This window comes from Botrytis porri (assembly GCF_014898465.1).
Source record: "Botrytis porri strain MUCL 3234 chromosome Unknown BPOR_004, whole genome shotgun sequence".
NCBI lineage: Eukaryota > Fungi > Ascomycota > Leotiomycetes > Helotiales > Sclerotiniaceae > Botrytis > Botrytis porri.
Genome location: NW_024066078.1, coordinates 2,520,077 through 2,533,850, shown reverse-complemented (window position 1 = coordinate 2,533,850; position 13,774 = coordinate 2,520,077). Strand labels below are relative to the sequence as shown.

At 31.9% G+C, this 13,774-nt stretch overlaps 1 protein-coding gene across 1 annotated transcript; it reads left to right on the top strand.

The window, feature by feature from the left end:
• Positions 1–11,956: 11,956 nt before the first annotated feature.
• Positions 11,957–13,210, top strand: EAF01_003657 (uncharacterized protein; the record flags this gene model as incomplete). Its single annotated transcript, XM_038911911.1, has 2 exons — positions 11,957–12,040; positions 12,095–13,210. The coding sequence occupies 2 exons, from the start codon at positions 11,957–11,959 to the stop codon at positions 13,208–13,210; spliced, it is 1,200 nt and encodes a 399-aa protein (XP_038773146.1).
• Positions 13,211–13,774: the final 564 nt, after the last annotated feature.

Here is a 13,774-nt window from a genome sequence, read left to right as displayed (position 1 = left end):
TCTGGAGTATAACCTAACTGGTATTATATCTAATTTTACCTTTACAGAGTAGAATAATTACCCTATAAATTGCCCGGATATCCAGAATATTTATAAAATATATAGTATATATTAAGAATGTTTAAGGGTATATTTAAGATTTGAAAGATTATAGATATTATAAAACAAGCTTTTTCTTACTAATATTTTCTATAGTTATTTTTTATATTCCTTAGGATTTATATTTATATTTATATTATATAGTTTTATTAAACACTTAAATAATTAGATAATAATTGAATAGTTAATTATATAATTATTATTAAAATAAAAATATTGAGATTATAAATATATTTATAATCTTTAAAAAGAAAATCAAACTAATTCTATTTCATTTCATTCTAAACCTTTTTATTTTAATTCTACCCACATCTAATCAGATCTTTATATACTTATAAAGTATTAAAAAGAATTCTTTGAAATATTTATTAATTAATATAAATTTATTAACTTGAAGATTAATATTATTAATAATATATTCTTATTAAATGATATAAACTTTATCAAAAAAATAGGAAAGGAAAAGTTAATAAAGAATATTAACTCAGATATTAAATGTACAAAATTGCTTATGTATAGGGGTGAAGGTTTGATTTAATTTGTTTATAAATATATAAATATTAAATAATTAAAGACTATCTTTCCAAATAGTTTTAAAAGGTATTAAAAGATTATAAAATTAATTGATATAAATAAACTTTATTGGAAAAAAATTAAGGTTGGAATTAGAATTATTTATTATTTAATAAATAATAATTATTACTAAATGTTAATATACTTAATATCATTCGTTTCAATTTAAATAAAAGTAATAATGTTAAGATAAATATATTTAATATTATGTTTTTATATAACTATAACTTTAAATTATTTAATACTGTCGGAACGTATGATCACGTGCTTAAGCAAATCATATAATTCTTCTCATTATATATATATTGGGAAGAATTATACCTTATTTTAGATTATTTTAATTTATATTATTCATTTTATATAAACTATATAATACTGTATATGATAATTCAAGTTAACAATTCCCTTTTTTTAAGTGATCTCAATATTAATTAGTATTTATCTTTTTATTAAAGATATTTATAAATTAAATTACTTTTTGAGATTTCGTATGAAAGTATTTGTACAAAAATAAAAAGAATAGTTTAAACTATTTGATGAAATATTTTTCGAAAAGACGAATAAAATTGTATTAAATTATATTTATATATAATTTGTATAAAGAATTAGAATACTATATTCTTTATATTATTTTCTTTAATCAATATACTAAGAAGGGATTTCTGATTATAATTGATTTCTTTAGGATTAAACGGATTTATTGATTTATAGATTAGACTATGATATTTATAAAATTCAATAACTCAATAATTCAATTTACATCCATTAAATTCTATTTAAAGCTTAGTATGCTTTTCAAATTCGAAACCTCCTTTTTTTTGTATAAAAAGAACTACTTTATTATTCTTTTTCTATTAGAAACCTTTTATTAAACCCTCTTTCTTTATCTTATAATATAAAACATTCTTCTTCGTATAATTATTAAATTAAAGAAAAAGGCCTACCTATTATCTCCAATAAATCTAGTTTATTCAAATCAAAAGAATAAAGGGAAAAGGTTATAAAGTTGAAGAGCCTATTATAATACAAATAGTTTTAAGAAATTCTATATGAATTCGATCTCTATTTATATCCTTAGGAGATATATTGAATTGAAGTTTTGTAAGCTTCAAGCCGCTATTCCCTTATTAAGAAGACTCAATCTCTTATATTTTAAATTTTATAAAGGAATAAAAGAATAATCTACTTCTATTCATCCTTATATAATAATTAAACCCTTCCCACTCTCAATTCTTTCAAATTCAATTAAATATAAATACTCTATTCAATCGAATCGATTGTTATGAGAGCTGCCTCTAGGGTTATGTGGAAGTGGCTAGAGATCTTTCGAGATGGTTTAGATTAAACTTTAAATAGGAATTCAATAAGATTGTGATTAGTTGTAATTCTTATAATTATAATAATCAAACTAATAATTGTTCTTAAGTATGAAGCTCTATATTATAATAAAATCTATTTCCTTATATAAATCTTTGTTCTCTATTATCTTATTAATCCTATTGTGTTCTATTAGGTAGAAGTAGTGAGATCTAGTGGGAGTCCCTAATTCTGTGACTTCCTGATTATGTGATACAGTATGTTAGATGCCGTCGTAACATCGATTCAATATCCCCTCTCCTTTAATCACTCCACCCTAGCGAATAAAACTCTTCCCCACTTATATACAACTTTCAATTCGATTCATTCTTTTCTTACCTCCTTTAACTTAATTATAAAAAAAAGAAAATAAAAAAAGGAATGATTTTTAATTAGATTAGTTTTAGATTTTAAGGAATTTAATTAATACAATTCGCTCTTTATATTATACATTCCAGGTTTTTATTATAAATGAAAATTCTATTTATATTAGAACATATAATTATATATTTAAGCGAATCATATAATTCTTCTTATTATATATATATTAAAAAGAATTATATTTTATTCTAAATCATTTCAATTTATATTATTCATTTTATATAAATTATATAGTATTATATATAGTAATTCGAGTTAATAATTCCTCCCTTTTAAGTGATCTCAACAAATACTATCTATTTGAGTAACAATTTTAATATAATTTTAATAAATATAAAGAAATAAAATTAAAACAATTTTATTATTAAAGTCAATAAAATAGATAGGGGTATAAGTAAGAATTAGAGTTGGAGCTGAGGCAGGAGTAGAAATGGGAGTGGGAGTGTGTTACGGGAGCTGCCTCTAGGGTCACGTGGAAGTGTCTAGAGTTCTCTCGAGGTGGTTTAGACTAGACTTCAAGTAGGAATTCAATAAGGTTGGTAACTGGTTGCAATTCTCGTAACTATAGTAATGAAACTAATGATTGTTCTTGAGCACGAAGCTCTACATTGTAATGAAACCCATTCCCTTATATAGACCTTCGTTCTCTCTCCTGGTCCCTAGGACCTCTCCTATATGTTGGATCGTTAAGGATCGCAACGCGCTCCAGGAGCGCTGAAGCTCCTTGACGCTCCATCACGTGTAATTTATGTCATGTGACGCGGTATGTTGGATGCCGTCGTAACACTATCCCCTTCTTATCCTAGCGCTTGTCCCAAGCGTTATATAGTAACGGCTTACCCCACTTCGGAATATAGTCGTACTATGGTTTGTTTCTCTCAATATGACTGATAATTTTCACAAACGAAAGGAAAGATTGCGCTTAGCTCGTCTTGTTGAATCTCGCGGTCTCGAAATGTCGTCTTGTTCTTTGTGTGAACGCCAAGAGCGCAAATGTGTTGTATCTTCTCCGGACTCTTCCCGGTGTGCTGAATGTATCCGCCAAGGGCGTAGATGTGACGTTCGTGGCCCTTCTGATAGTGATTGGGATAGTCTGGACCGCCAAAAGGCCAGACTTGAGGAGGAAGAAGAACGCGCTATAAGTGTTTCTCAGGAAGCGATGGCTAAAGTTCTTCGTCTGCGGAAACAAAAGCGTATAGCTGTGGCATCTTGGTCGTAATATGATTGGATTTGGATCCTGAGATGGTTGTCTTCCAATGTATGCGTAGCTGCGAGCTGTGGTGCATTGTAAACCAGTGATTCGCCTTCTTTCTTGAATATAGCGTACGATTCGTACGACTTATTTTCTTGATATTCTGGTTTTCGGCTAAGAGCGTCGGCTCTAGCGTTTTCTGATCCTTTGACATATGAAATCTTAAAATTGTAATTGGCCATGGTCTCTGACCATCTGACCTGTCGTCTGTTTAACTGCTTCGTTGTGGTGAAGTAAACCAAGTTCTTGTGATCTGTGTACACTTGTACTGGGTATTTCGATCCTTCCAAATAAACTCGCCATTCTCTAAATGCATCGACTATTGCCAGTAATTCTTTGTCGTATATTTCGTAATTCAATTCGGCTGGTGATAGTTTTCGAGAGTAGAATGCGATTGGTTGTCATTTCTCATTCTGGCCTGGTTGGCTCAAAACTGCGCCTATAGCGAAATCTGAGGAATCCGTTTCCACTATGATTGGCTTCTCAGGGTCGAAGGTTAACAGTATTGGCTCTTTCGCTACTGCTTGTTTGAGTGTATCGAATGACTCCTGCGCCTTGGTGGTCCATTCGAAACTTCCTTGATCCTTCTTGGTTAGGTTGGTTAAGGATGTTGTAATCCCTGAATATCCTCTAATAAACCTTCGGTAAAAGTTGACAAATCCTAGAAAGGACTGTAATTCTTTAACTGTATTTGGCTGCTTCCATTCAAGCACTGCCTTGACCTTATCTTTGCTCATCTTGAGCCCTTGGCTTGATACGGTGAATCCTAGGAACTCCGTTTCCGTAACATGGAATTCACATTTGCTTGGTTTACATAGCAAATCGGCTTTGGCTAAACTTTCAAGAATGTTGCTGACATCTTTGATGTGTTGGACCTCGTTGTTTGAGTATACTAGGATGTCGTCCAAGTAGCATATACAACAGGTGTCCAAGTATTGCGACAGCACATTGTTCATAAGTCTCATGAAAGTAGCTGGTGCGTTCGTTAGCCCGAATGGCATAACTTGATATTCGTATAGCCCGTATCTTGTTTTAAAAGCGGTTTTCCATTCTTCGCCTTCCTTCATTCTAATCAAGTGGTACCCGTTTCGTAGGTCCATCTTGGTAAATATTGTTGCTCCGCCTAATCGATCTCTTAATTCCGTAGCTAATGGAAGTGGATATCGATCTTTCTTTGTAAGCGTGTTGAGCTTTCTGTAGTCCACAACTAGTCTCTTAGTACCATCTTTCTTGGGTACCCACATAGTTGGACTTGCCACTTGGGACGTGGATTCTCTGATCCATCCCTTGGCCAAGTTGTCGTCGATATATTCTTTGAGCGTCTTTAGCTCATCGGCTGACATTGAATAAATTGGGGTGTGCACAGGCATCTTGCCTTCCTCCAATATTATCTCATGATCCCATGGCTTGTGTTCTGGCAAAGCCTCATGGATCCCTGGTTCCTTGAACACATGTTCGTATTTCTTGTACTGTTCTGGTATCATAGGCTCCTTTGCCTTGATTGCGATTTCCTGCCGTGTCGTTGGCTTCTGCATTTGTAGAGGAGGTGTACTGGCCTTCGCTCTTAATGAAGGACCCTGGACTGGGTGTCCTACGTCGCCGGTGTTGTTCGCGTTCAACTCTCCTTGGCGCGTGTTACGTCTCGCGGACGCCTTGAACGTGTCATCGTGACCGTTCTTGCACTGATCAAATGTCACTGTTTCTTGTGACCAATCTATTCTTGGGTTGTGTGCCTTCAACCATGGCATCCCTAAGATGATCTGTTGTTGGCCCAATGGCACAACGTCAAGCTGTATAACCTCCGAATGTTGGGTTATGCTCATTCGTACTGGTCGTGTCTCTTGTGAAACGTTCCCGTCAGATCCTGCTAGCTGTCCGTCAACTAACTGCAATTGGTAGGGGTTTTGTTTCTTCTGGAGTGGGACTCCCAAGTACTTTGCAGCCTCTGGTGCAATAAAATTTCCTGTAGCCCCTGAATCTATCATGGCTTGTTGTATTTGTCCGTTTATCTTGACTCTGCAGTATATTTGTCCTGCTTGTCCTGTAGCATTCAGCTGTGGTGTAATTTGCTTATTCTCGCTATTCTGGATGATCTCATCGGCAAATGTTACACGTCGAGGTTCTTCCTCTTCTAGATAGGCAGCGCTTGTCCCTGATCTAGCTCTGTCATCAAGTAAATCCCTCCATAGGGTGTACCGGTAGTTCCCTTGAGTGACTTTCATTATCGTACCCACAACTGGTGGTGGTAATATGGCTTGAGCCTGGACCCGGTGTTCTTTTCCTACTCTTCTGCATAAAAATAGAACCTGATTCTCATTTCTTTCAGATGTGTGGTGATAAAACACTTCCCATAGCTCTCCTCTGTCTGGCCACTGGAGGTGATCGGTACTGATCCTTTCTATGAATGATGTGTTCGTAGTGATTCCAAACCATAGAATTCGATGCTGATCGACGTACCGAACCTCATACGATTCGCCCTCTTCAGCGTCTGTTACGCTGAGGTCCTCGTTCATAGTTCCTTCGTCTGTATCTCCAAATTTCCAGATACGACGGTTCCATTGGTCAATTTCCCGAATAGACCATGATTCTCCTAACTGCGGGTCTTTGTTTACCCATGAGAGGCCTTCGACCTCTTCTTCTTCTTCGTAAGCTGGTGGTGGCGTGGCTAGCCCTGTCATGCTAACAGCACACAATTGTGGCGTGAAGGTGGCATTAAGTTGGCCCTTGCCGAACTTATTCTTAAAGTTGCCCTTCTTGCCCCCTGTTCTCTTGCTTCGACATTCTGCTGCCCGATGCCCTGCTTTCCCACATTCAAAGCATAAGTTATTTTCTCGTCTTCGTTTCTTTTCCGGATCATCATTCCCACCTTTGTGGTGCGTAGCGTCGAGTTCCATAGGGTCTCCATATCTCTGTGGATTGTAACGTGGTCTTCCCTCATTCTTGCGGTAACGCTCTTGCTTTTGATTTCCCTGGGGTTTGTATGATCTTTGACTTTGTCGATATCGGTAAAGACGATCATCTGATTCGATGGAGTCCTGGATTAGGTCGTTCAAGTCTACACTCTCGGCAGATCTTTCTAACTCCAGTCTGACTTCTGGTTTGAGTCCTTTACGATAGTGACTCATAATGGCGGTTTCGTCCCACTTGGTTGTTCCAGCATATCTTCGAAATTCCGTAGCATACTTCAATGCTGATCCTGTCTGCTTGAGGTTGAAGATCTTATCTTCCGCTACCTCTAGCTCATTGGAGTTCCCGAAGATTCTACGAATCTCTGTCTTAAATCCTTCAAAACTGTTGAAGATTGTTCGAGTGGGTTGCATGCGATCCTGGTCGTCATGCTCGAAATAGTCTCGTAAATATGGTTGAATCCATTTGCCTGCCTCGCCTCTGAGGTATGACACGGCCCAAATACTCTTAGATTCCTTTTCGGTGAACTTGTCTTCGTTGAATCTGAAGTAGATTTCAAGTTGTAAGAGGAAGGTGTTGAGTTCCTGTCGACTACCTTGGTATTTGTCTGGTAAGGCAATCTTGAGTGTTTCGTTGATGGTAATTTCCTTGGGAGCGTCGGTCATCTCGACATCGTCGGTGTCGGGTGCTTGTGCCTGACTGCTCGCGGATGCACTGGTGGGTGTCATATCGTCGGTTGGTATTGAATTGGTACTTGAAGCAGAAATGGTGCTCAAAGTGTTACGGGAGCTGCCTCTAGGGTCACGTGGAAGTGTCTAGAGTTCTCTCGAGGTGGTTTAGACTAGACTTCAAGTAGGAATTCAATAAGGTTGGTAACTGGTTGCAATTCTCGTAACTATAGTAATGAAACTAATGATTGTTCTTGAGCACGAAGCTCTACATTGTAATGAAACCCATTCCCTTATATAGACCTTCGTTCTCTCTCCTGGTCCCTAGGACCTCTCCTATATGTTGGATCGTTAAGGATCGCAACGCGCTCCAGGAGCGCTGAAGCTCCTTGACGCTCCATCACGTGTAATTTATGTCATGTGACGCGGTATGTTGGATGCCGTCGTAACAGAGTGGGAGTAGGAGTAGGAATAATAGTATTATTATTATTATTATTATTATTATTAATAAAATCATATATAATATATTTGATATAAACTATAACGGGAACAGTAATTTCTTGTTTTATAAAAAAAAAAGTTAGAGTAAAAAGAAAAGAGATGGTATTGATAAGAATAGTGATAGTAATAGTATTATTCATAAGATTGATAGTAATAATAATAATAAACTTTAATATTTAAATTAATATTGATATGATAATAGAGGTAATAATAAATGAGGAGCTTTACTTTAAAGTAAGGTTTGTAATATATAAAGTTTTGTTTATTATTTTAAAATTGAGTAAAATTTTGATAATATATAAATTTAATAGTAAAATAGAAATAATAATAGATATAAATAATAAATAAAAAGAAAGAAAGTAGAAAAATAGAGAGTAAAGTAATATTAATATATAATATAATTGAACTTACTTTTTTTATTCTAATTATATAAAAGTTGATTTAAAGGATATCTATATATCATTAAAGATTCAATTGACTATAATCGAAATAAGTAAGTTTTATATTACAATAATTTATTAAAAGTAATTTAAAGATATAATATTAATTATTAATGCCTTATATTATAAAATAATAGTTTTTATTCAAATTATAACATATTTTTAAAGTTAAACAAGGAAAAAATGAAGATATATTATTTACTTATTCTAAAATAATTACTAATAATTCTTATATAACTTCTTTGAGAGTTTTATCTTTATAGTTTTCTTATCTTTCCTATATTACCTATCAATCCTCTATTAATTTATACCCTTAAACATTATATATAGTTTCTACTACTTTTTTAGCTTTTTTTATTCTAATTTCTTTAATACAATATTTTTAAAATATAGAACTAAAAATAGTAACAATTTTCTTGATTTAAATATCATTATTATTACTATTATTATCAATATTAATAATCTTAATATCTTTTTTTTCTTTTTTTTAAGGTAAAATTCCTTATATATACAAATAAAGCATATATCGAATAATATCATTAAATAAATTAATTTTATGTTTAGAAATTAATAACCTAATAATACTAAAAATATATTCTAAAGAAACAAATATAGCTGAAATAGATGAATAATCTTTTCAAATTTGAAAAAGAATTGAAAAGCTGTATTAAAATTTCATTTATTATTTAATTATATTATTAATTATATACTCATTTCAAATAATATAAGAAACTTTTATATATCAATTTAATTCTGATTCAAGAGCTAATGTATAAATAGTTGTAGATAATTTAAATTAATCAAAATCTATATATAAATTAATATTGAAATCGAAATCGATAGTTAGAATAATTGAAATAAGATTATTATTGTTATTATTATCGATATATATATTTCAAGCTTTTTATTCCATAAATATTCGAATTTAATCAGTATATGTTTTATACTTCAAAAATACAGATTTAATGTATATAATTGCTTTTAAGTATATTAACATTTTATTTTTGTTTTTAGTTTTATATAGATATTTAATTAAATCAAATTTGTAATGAGGATTAAAGATTAAAATTATTTATGTATGATATGTATTTATATTAGATTTGTAATATTTTTTGAGTGTTTTAAGAGTAGTTTTAGTAATAATTTGAAGAGTAGGATGGTTGTTGTTAATTGTTATTTTATATATTTGTTGAATTAGAAGGATGTAAATTGATATTTTATTTTGAAGTGTAGAATAGATATCGACTTGTGCTTTTATAATTAACAAATGGAAATATATAAGAATTGCTTTAATTTAATTAATATTAGTTAATTATTATTAATAAAAAACAAGTTCTTTTTAATAGATTTATTTCAAATTTGTATAATTAAAATAGCTGTAATAAATATTTATTAATATAAAGCTTTTGAAAGTATATTATTAATAGAATTCTAATGAATTAATATATTAAGAAAAAGGTGGTGAAAATTAATTTTATATATATTATAGAATTTTCTTTTATTTTGAAATATTAAAACGATATTATGTAGTTTAAATAATACTAAATGTACAAGAATATTATTAGTATATAGATTATAAGCTTGATTAAATTGAAATTCGTAAATATATTAAATTTTGAAAGATTTAGATTTTAACATATTCAAATTTATAAATTTATTAATATTAATCAAAAATAATAGTAAAAAAAACTTATTTATTTGTATAATAATATTATTTATATAATTAAAATATTGAATATTTTTATTAATTTTATTAAAATAAATGGAATATTCTATCTTTTTCTTTTTTAAAAAAGTTATATGATTTATAATAATTATTTTTTTAAAATGGTTAAATATAATATTATTATATATAATTAAGATTATTACTTTAATAATATTAAAATCATTTGTAATATTAAAAAGCTTTTATATAAAATATTTACTAATATAAAAGAGATTAATAAATTCAATAATATTAAGAATCGATTGTTAAATACTATTAGTTGAAAGAGTATAATGTATAATAATAATGATATAATCTAATCGATTATGTTTAGATTATTTATTTATAATTAATGAAAAATGTCCTTTATTATCAATATACTTTTGAAATTCTTTTGTTTTGATTACTTTTGTATTTTCGAAATCCTTTTTCAAATCCTTTATAAGTTAATGATATAATATATTTTTAGTAGTAGGTGTAATAAATCTAATAAAATTATTAAATTATATTTAATCTATAATATTGAATGAAAGGTTGTTTTTAATAATAAGTTGTAAAAAAAAATAGTAATAATAATGTTGATCTGTTAATAATTTTAGAAATAAAAAAAATAATTTGGAATTTTCTATAGTTTGAATTTGAGTTGTTATTTGAGCTTTCTTTTTATCTTCAAAAATTATAATACTTAGATATTTTTTATAATAATATAGCTTGAAGTTATTAATATTATTAATAATTCTTGATATAATTTTTATATAAATACAATCTGATTAGATAGACTTGATTTACATTTGATATATTTACTTTAAATCTTTTAAAATATATCGAGAAAAGAAAGGGTTTGAATTTTTGAATAAGAAAGCTTTTATAATTTTAAGAGATAATATATTCAATAAGTATAAAGCTAATTATAAATATTAAAAAGTATTACTAGTAGATTGTCTAGTATATTTGTTATTAATATTGTTTAAAGGGAGAGGCATATTTCAATTAATAAATTCAAAAACAGTATTCTTAGCATTATTATGTAATAAATATAAGTTATCTAATAAATCATTTTGATTTATTATATTATTACTACTAATATAGAAAGATATAATTGATATAATTATTTGAAGAAAAAGAAACTTATAAAATAATATATTAAATAGAATAATGTAAATTTTCAATAATATAATTCGAATAATATAATCTAATGTTTTTGATTCTATTATATAATTAGGAATAACCTTCTTTTTAAATAATAATTATAGAATGATTACATAATATTTACTTGTGAGTACCCCAAGTATCCGAATTATTTAGTAAATATATACTCTATAAAAGCTTATAAGGTAGAGTATACTACCCTATGAGGCCAGATACCCCGGGTAGGGTACAAATGCCCAGCCCTATCTGGTTCAAGTATGGTCCGCTCAGCCTCCATTCTCGATGTGTATATACGATATCTATCTCAGCATGATCTCTTTACATATATTTAACTGGAGAAATATGCAAACAAAATAGGCCCGCAACAATCCAATCTTCTAGTATTGCAAGAACCATGAAGATTACCCATGGGATAAAAAGATGGATAATCATTGTATGTGTTTATAGTTGATCTTAATCTGCGTGCTAATATACTCAAAAGATGACTTCGCTTTGTAGTTCTGCATGAACTTTTCGAGCAGTCAAATCTTGATCTTTCATGGGGTTGGCTTTGGTGTTCAGAGATCTTGTACTATCATCCCTTAAGATCCACAATTGATATCGCATCGTTTCAGAAAGATTAACTGAACAAATCCGGTGCCGAAATTTCTCCTAAAAGCAAAAAAGCATGCTTAAAATCTGGAGTGAATGTCGCTGTTGAATGTTGAATTGGGCGGTAAAGGGGTTCTCGTGTGTGCCGGTACGCTATCATCTAATGGGATCATATTCGCCCCACATTTCTTTTTTGGTAACCTTTAAATGCTCGTATTGGTACGTGATGGAATGAAAATATATATAAATGGGAGGGTTTGTGACATTCTAAATAGTTTTGAGATCAACATTCACTCACTCGCCTTACTCAGTCATTGCCTAGAGTTCGGAAAATATGAGTACTTTCTCTCTACTTACCTTAGCGGCTGCTGCTTCGGCGGCTGTTCTGGATTTGCCAGTTCATATTCAAGATACATATGTATGTTACACCTACGTTAACCTCAACATGGATACTAACAAGACATTGTTCTAGTCCTCTGTAGTACTTGAAGTTGGCACTCCAGCCAAACCATACAGATTGATGTTCGATACCGGATCTACCACTTCCTGGGTAACAGGACGCAATTGCACAGATACTTCATGTCCCGAGCTTTCCGCATTCGTCCGAACTCCATATAATGATTCGGATTCGTCCACTTCTGTTGATGTTCACCAGTATGCCGATATCCCATACATTAACGGTGATTTTCTCGCCGGCTATGTATTCTCTGATGTATTTTCAGATGAAAAAGGAACGTTGAGCTGGAACCAAACTTTCATCGCTGCAGAGCAAAGCAGTTGGCGCTGGATCACCGCCGATGGATTTCTCGGCTTGGCATTCTCCTCCATTGCGCAGAACCAGACGAGTTCGCTTGTGGAGACTCTTCTCTGGGAGGACAAACTTGATGAAACGCGTTTTGCTCTTTTCTACGGAACGAATCCCAACAACACCGGTGTCCAAGATGGTGTTTTGACAATTGGCGGAAGTCATGAAGATGTGTATGTGGATGGAGAAGTAGTGTATATGCCTCTCCGCGTGGAAACTCCATATGAAGTCTGGCGTGCACCCCTCCGCTCCGTCAACGTCCTCGTCGCTCGCGAAAATCAAACCGTAACAGTGCATAACGGTAAACTTCCATCGACAAACGCACCTGCAAATACCCAACCCAAATCTAATACCACCTGGCCCATGCACGGCTCAGGAACTGCTGTTTTCGATACCGGCGACGGACGCATCTCGATTCCCTCGTCTATAATCGACGCATTCTATTTCAATCTCGGTTGGAATAACACGAAATTGCATAATGGAGAAGAAAGAATGCAGTGTGAGCATATGAATAGCACATGGGCTATTTCTTTCACATTCGGAGAGACTGAGGATGAGAGTAATGATGTGACGTTTTCGATTAGGGGCGATGAGTTTTTCAGACCGGGTGAACAGTGTATGCCGCCTGTTGATGACAGTGGTGAAAGCACATTTGCTCTTCTCGGTCATAGTTTCTTGGAAAGACACTACTCTGTCTTTGATTTTGGTGGAAACAGAGTGGAAAATTATCAGCCTCGAATCGGATTCGGAAGACTTAAGGAAGAGTATGATTATCTTTACTAGTATATGTCGCCATGTGTAATTCGTCAGAAATAGTAATTAGTTAGCGTTAGGAACTGTGTACATGTAATGTTCAATTGTATTTACTATAATCTACATAAAATCTTTCTATGAAGTTTATATATGAAATGATTTACTATGTCCTCCTATATCTTCAGCTTCTGCAACAGCGCAATCTTCCGTATAAAAAAATAAGATACCGAGTCAATTTGAGTTGGGGTTCTCTATTTATGCCCTTCCTCTCCAGTTTCTGAAATATCTTCAACTACGCACTAATAGCTATCTAGTTCTAGTGGAAAACACCGAAATAATCATAAATCTACCCAACTTATATTGAGCCATATCCCTAAGAACACAATCCATTCTGAACCAATCTGTCTATCCAAAATATTCATACAGAACATTCATCCAATATCCATCTGAAATTCTCAAACCCAACCCTCCCCCCTAAACCCAAACCCCTTCCCTTCCCACCTCACAAACCCAAGCATCGAGCCTCATCCAGCCTTGAAAATATACTCCAAACATTAGATATTCATTATCCTCACCATTAAGACCAAAAGCACA